Source organism: Dipodomys merriami, unplaced genomic scaffold (assembly GCF_024711535.1).
Source record: "Dipodomys merriami isolate MVZ:Mamm:240054 unplaced genomic scaffold, mDipMer1.0.p SCAF_10, whole genome shotgun sequence".
Lineage (NCBI taxonomy): Eukaryota > Metazoa > Chordata > Mammalia > Rodentia > Heteromyidae > Dipodomys > Dipodomys merriami.
In genome coordinates, this window is record NW_027202271.1 from 18304020 (window position 1) to 18310763 (window position 6744).

The following is a 6744-nucleotide window of genomic DNA, read 5'->3' on the forward strand; positions in this document are numbered from 1 at the left end:
TAGGCAGCAAAGTCCATGAAGCTCTTATTTCCAATTGACACCAAAAGGCCAGAAGTAGAGCTGCGGCTCAGATGGTAGAGTACCAACCCTGAGAAAGCACGAACAGTGCCCAGGCCCTGAGTTCAAGCCTCTAGGACTCGCACATACAAAAAAAAAAAAATAGATTACAGGGGTTGGAGACAGCTTAGATGGTAGAGTGCCAGCCAATGAGCGAAAGTGTCAGATGTGGAGTGCAAGTCCCTGTCTCAGACAAAAAAAAAAAAGGAATAAAAGAGAAAAAAATAAATTCAGAGAGAAATTGACATCTTTTCAAACATCTCTTTCCATTCTGACCATGACACTGCAGGTCAGGTCCTGGTCCTGGTTCTTGATCTGCTTCACCAAAGGTGGAGCAAACAGAATCATCTGGGTCAGAAGGGATTTGAAAGAAGGGCAGGAAAGAAGGTGGCTACGGTTTGGCTTCTGTTTCAGTATCATGGGCAAATATGTATGGGTGTGGTAATGTCTGTGGGATTCTCTGAGTAGGATGTGCTACTTAGTTGTCCAGTATTGGGACAATTGTCCTTGTTTTCGCTGATCATTTTAGTGTGTGTGTGTGCACATGTGCGTGCATGTGCATGTGTATGCCAGTCCTGGAGCTTCAACTCAAGGCCTGAGCAGTGTCCCCTTAGCTTTTTGCTCAAGGCTGGCACTCGACCAGTTGAGCCACAGCACCACTTCTGGCTCTTTGGTGCTTAATTGGAGATAAGAGTCTTATGTACTTTTCTGCCCAGGCTGACTTGGAACCTTGATCCTCAGATCTCAGCTTCCTGTGTAGCTAGGATTATAGACATGAACCCACCAGTGCCTGGCTATCCCCAGTTTCACATATGAGAAAACTGAAGCTTAAAGTGGTTATGTAACTTTTAGCTAAAGTTATATATTTAATAAGGGATGTTGTTAGGATTTGAATCCGGATCTGTCTTACTTCAATGCTACCTTCTCCCTTTACTAGGCCATGGTATTAAAACAATTAGAATCTTTTTGGTGAAATAAGACTTCTGTCTTGATTCTTCTCTGAAAAGTTAGTCGATATCAGGTGCTAGGTGTGTTCAGTGCTTGGTTGGTGGGCCTAGAGATGTGTTTAGGTTGAAGTAATCAAGGGAAACTAGCTAAAGAGGAGATTTGAATTAAGCTTGAGGAATAAGTAGCAGGGAACAAAGTACTCTAGAGAGAGGCAAGGGTATGAGCTTAACTATGAGAACAAAGAAAAGAAAAGAAAGAAAAAGGATCTTGGAAACAGTGACTTCGTGAACTGAATTCAACATTTAGGGAAATAAAACTGAAACTAAACTTTTATTATAGAGGATAACGAATACCAAGCTAAATAATTTTCCTCCCTTGCAGGCTAAGGAGAATCTGTGAAAGAAATATCTAGTAAATAAGGGTAACATACTGAAAGTTTCAAATCTATGATTCAGGAATCCTGGCTACTTGTAGCTTCTGCCAACCAATTCTCTCCTGGGATTTTCCTCCAATCTTTTTTTTTCTTCTTCTTTTTCTACTAGGTGACCCTGAGTGTCTTTGAACTGGCCTCTGCTGCAGGGGTGGGCTGTGACATTGACCCAGCCCTGGTGGCTGCCATTGCCAATTTGAAAGCTGGTAAGATGGGGGAAGAGGATAAGGGAAGACTTGTGCCCTATTTTGGGGTGGGAAAATGTTATGTCAAAAAAGGCTTGACTTGAGATTGTGATCCAGAGGATATAACTGGGAAATAAGGAAAGACCTAAACTGTATATCCTAACATCTAGAACATAATCATAGAGGTGATTTAAGTTCCTCTTCAAGTTCCAGTCAACTCATCTACCAGTTGGTTAAAAGCTGTCTTAACCAGGCTCATACTTGTAATCCTAGCAATTCAGCCAGGCATAAGACTCGTCTCTAATTAACCAGCAAAAAGCTGGAAGGGGAGGTAGTAGAGCACCAGTCTTGAGCCAAAAAGCTAAGGAACATTGCCCAGGCCCTGAGTTCAAATGCCACTACCAGCATAAAAAAAAAAAACACAAACACCCAGAAAAACAAAATGTATTTCTGGCCAGGTGCTGTTGGCTCAGGCCTGTAATCCTAGCTACCTAGGAGGCTGAGATCTGAGGAGCAAGGTTCAAAGTCAGCTGGAGCAAAAAAGTTGGTGAGATTTTTAAAAAAATCTCTGATTAGCTACCAATAAAGCCAAGAGTAGAGGTATGGTTCAAGTGGTAGAGTGCTGGCCCAGAGCAAAAAAGCTCAGGCCTGGTCCAAGTGGTAGAGCGCTGGCCTAGAGAAAAGAAGCTGAGGCCTTGAGTTCAAGCCCTAGGACTGGCCAAAAACAAACAAACAAAAAGTATTCCTGAGTGAGACTCTGTTGCTCACCAGATATACAAGGGAACTTACCTGGTTGGGGAAATAAGATTAATGCAAAGGAATCAGTGAGAGAGCAAGATAGTATATGATTTCACGCTAAGTTGTATAGTATAGTATCTAAGTTCCCTAGAATGATCCTGTGCTCCTCCCTCCCACATAACACTTTGACACTCTCCGATCCTTCTCCAGGCTCAACTTGTCTCTTCTAAGTTCCCTTACACATTTCTCCTCATTAGCATATTCATACTTATACATATCCAAAAGATGATAGAACTCAGTGGCTGGTTAAAACCTTCAAAATTGCCAGATTCACTTTTTTTTTTTTCTACCTACTTGGTTAGTGAGAAGCCTTTCAATCCTTCACCTCTCCATTCCTTTGGGCAGTTGACAGGTGTCCTAGGACTGTACATCGGCAGAGGTCTTGGCTAGGAGTTTTGCCCTCCAGGACTCAGGTGCTCAATATAAATGTATGCTAGTTCTGCCTCCTCCAGAAATAAGAACTTCTTATAGTACTTGATAAAACATTTTATCATTTAGTAATAATGCTGCAGAATAAGACTCCTGCAGAAGGGTAATTCCTGTTTATCGGCCTCTTCCTCCTCCTCTTCCTTGTTATTATTATTATTATTATTATTATTATTATTATTATTATTATTATTATTATTTTACTGCGCCAGTACTTGGGCTTGATTTAGGGCCTTAAAATCATACTTTTTTTGCTTAAGGCTGGTGCTCTACCACTCCTCCACTTCCAGCCTTTTTATGCTTTGGAAATAAGGGTCTCCTGGACCTTTCTGCCTGGGCTGACTTTGGAATGGAATTTTCAGCTCTTAGTCACTGGAGTAGCTAGGATTACAGGCAGGAGCCACTGCTAACCAGCTGACCTTTCCTCATTTTCCCCCTTTTCCTGTTTCCCTCTCCCCAGACAGCTCCTCTCCTGAAGAAGAGTATAAGGTGGCCTGCCTGCTGTTAGTCTTTGTTGCTGTTTCCCTCCCACTCCTTGCTACTGACCCTTCTTCCTTCTACAACATTGAGAAGGATGGTAAGAAAGGAGCAGGCTGAGAGACCAGTGTTCTTTCAGCATCTCCTGGGGGTTGGAGGGGGGAGATGGGTTCATGACACCTGGAACTTGTGATTCACCCATAAATTTTGTTTCTAAAAAACCACTTGAGAATGAGCTACAAGTAAAATTCAATTCCAGTAAAATGTCATAGGAATATTCTTCCTCTAATCTCCAAATGTCATCTAATTCTTTTAGTGTTTAAATAGGGGTGGCCCAGACTGAAAAAAAAATTAATTACTAAGTGGGATCAGCCTACAATGTCCCCCTTGGTCATTTCCTGAATCTCTTCACCTCTCTCTTTATAATAACCTAGGTTACAACAACAACATCCACTGCTTAACTAAAGCCATCATCCAGGTGTCAGCTGCCCTCTTCACTCTGTATAACAAGAACATTGAAACTCACCTAAAGGAATTTCTGGTGGTGAGTGGTTCTAGATGTATAAGGGATGGAAGATTGCAAAGGGCTGGAATTAGTTTGACTTAAATCCTTTTTAAGTCAATGAGCTTTGGAGTCTAACCTCCCACCTAATTCATTCAGTAAACAGTGAGAGGCTACTTTGTGGAAAGGCAGGAGCTTATTCTAAATTCCCTGACAGCTGGTGTTTGAGTCTCTGCTGAAATGCTTGGAAAGATCACTGGACAAAGAAATGAGAAAAATCTGACAGGCGCCGGGGCTCATACCTATAATCCTAGCTACTCAGGAAGCTGGGATCTGAGGAGCGATGTTCAAAGCCAGCCCAGGCAGGAGTCTTCAATTAAAGAGCAAAAAAGCTGGATGTGGAAGTGTAACTTAAGTGGTAGAGCACTAGCGTTGCACAAAAAAGCTCAGAAACAGCATCCAATCCCTGAGTTCAAGCCTTATTCAGGCATGGGGGAGGGGGGGAGGTGGGGAGGAGAAGGGGGGAAGAGAGAAACAGACAGAGAGAGGCAGAGAAAAAGAGGGAGAGAGAGAGGTAGGCAGGGAGGGAAAGAGGGAGGGAGAGAGAGAAGAAAAAAGAAAAATCTGAGTTTTGCCACTATGAACTTGTATGATCTCTGGAGAGTCAAACTTGGAGCCTCAGTTTTCTCACTTATAAATGAGGGAGATTAAACTTAATTCATGATTCATCATTTTGGTGAGTATCAGAATGTACTGGAGAGCTTGTTAAAATAGACTCCTGATCTTTACCCCAGACCTGCTGAATTAGAATCCATGTTTCTGACTTAGCCTCCACAGTATCAGCTGTACATTAAAGTTAAAGAGACACTGAATTTTATAATCTATAAGGACCTTTGCCGGGCACTGGTGGCTCATATCTATAATCCTAGCTACTCAGGAGGCTGAAATCTGAGGATCGAGGTTCCGAAGCCAGCTCGGGCAGAGAAGTCTCCCATGAGACTCTTATCTCCAATTAACCACTCAAAACCCAGAAGTGGTGCTGTGGCTCAAAGTGGTGGAGCACTGGCCTTGAGCAGAAGAGCTCAGGGCCAGTGCCCAGATACTTAGTTCAAACCCCACAACCACCAAAAAAAAAAAAAAAAAAAAAAAGCATATTTCCAACTCTATGCTGAGTCAATGACTAGTTTTCAAACTTTCTGGTAAATCAGAATCTCTTGGGGAATTAATATTGGTTTGCATTTCCAACAAGTTCCCAGTTAATGATGCTCTTTGTATCTTGGAATCTTAGCTTTAAGGACTTAGGGCTGGAGTTTACAGTCAGCCAGCCAGCCCATTTCACTGTAGAATATGTCAGTTTGTTTGAACAAATGGTTTAAAAATGGTTTTTAGCCGAAGTTTGACTCCCTGTAACTATCACCATTGATCTTAGTCTTGCCTCTGGAAAAACATAGAACAAAAAATATATCCTTCCATAGTTGAAAGAGGCCATAGAGTTTTCCATTCTAAATCCTCCATAGAGCAATCCTGACAATACACTTCTGACACAGGGTCTATTGCCTAGTGCCTGCTCAGCAATAAGGACCGGATTCCTTTGTAAAGACGGTTCTCATTTTCCTCCCTCCAGAAAGGAATAGTAGATTACATTGTTCTTTCAGATTGTTATACCCTGATTCTATCAGGGATAGTATTGTTGCTGTGGGTTGGTGAAAAGTATCTATTGGCTCTGAATAGCTTAAACATTAAAGAAGCCTCATACCAGATCTCTAAGATGGTGTGAGAAGAGACATTTTACTCCTTTCCCTTTAAGCTCATTTGTTTGCTAAATGCAGGTAACCTGGGCCTGGAATATGACTCACATTTCTTCTTCTCTCTTTGATCTGTTGGGGGCCTGGAGGTGAATGGAGATGACAGCCACTTGGGAGTTGACAGGAGGAGAATACCAAGAGCACTGTGTCTGAATCAGAGGCCCAGCTCTGGCTCTAAGTCGAGTGAGGAGTCAGCTGTAAACAGCTTATGACAGGGGTGCCTGGAGGCTGCCTAGGAAAAAAGAGATTAATCTCCTGGCACACAGTATCATCAGCCTTTGTTCTATTTTTTGTTTTTTTTTCCCCTACCCCTTGTGACCTGGGCAGAATCTCGTCTTCACTGGCAGGCCAGTTGGAACCAGGCTGGTTTGTAGGCTATGTATGCGTCTGAAACCTACGGCACTTGCCACTTTGTCACCCTGGGAGTCTTCACAAGTGAACCGCTGAGCCCTTCTTAACTCCTCCTTAATCTTTTCTTAACTTTCTGTAGCCTGAGGCTGTCCTATTCTGACCTCCATAAAAATCTGCTTCTTTATAAATGCTTCCCTTACAGGTGGCCTCTGTCAGCCTTTTGCAGCTGGGCCAGGAGACTGACAAGCTTAAAACCAGAAATCGGGAATCCATTTCTCTGCTCATGCGCCTGGTATGTATCTTGTTTAAGCTGGTCTGGGAAAGAGAGGAGAGGAGAGCAGGAGACTCCTTTTTAGGGTCTTTGGGTCTCTGCCATCATCATCACTTAAAAGTACTAACTAGGGACTTAATTCTGCCTCACCTTCTGTCCTTCTCTTTTGCCGAACATTTTAGATGTTTCTAAAGAAAACATTTAGACTTGTTCTAGAATCCCAGAGTAGAGTGTTTAATGACTGCTTTGCAGGACTTCTCTGAAGGATGGGAAGGGGACAGCTGTGTCCTTATTTGTGACTGCTGTCCAGCATGCATTTGGTTTTACTTGACAGCTATATTTCTTATCTTTAAAGGTACTCTGAAGAGAGTACTGGACAGCATGGAGTAGAAATGGAAAGGTTTGGAGGCGGGGCTCCCAAGAGGGAAGTGATTTTAGCTATAGGGCACAGAGGCTGGTGGGTCAAGAATTAAGCAGTTTCTGAGATCTCTCCT

General features: G+C 42.7%; 1 protein-coding gene across 2 annotated transcripts in view; it reads left to right on the forward strand.

The window, feature by feature from the left end:
- Nckap1l (NCK associated protein 1 like) overlaps positions 1-6744 on the forward strand; it is a 58939-nt gene that overhangs the window by 47278 nt on the left and 4917 nt on the right. For both annotated transcript variants that reach the window (XM_070042246.1, XM_070042248.1), the window contains exons 27-30: positions 1548-1641; positions 3305-3421; positions 3756-3865; positions 6182-6271. In XM_070042246.1, the coding sequence (XP_069898347.1) occupies positions 1548-1641; positions 3305-3421; positions 3756-3865; positions 6182-6271 (411 nt within the window). The remainder of the gene's footprint in view (positions 1-1547; positions 1642-3304; positions 3422-3755; positions 3866-6181; positions 6272-6744) is intronic.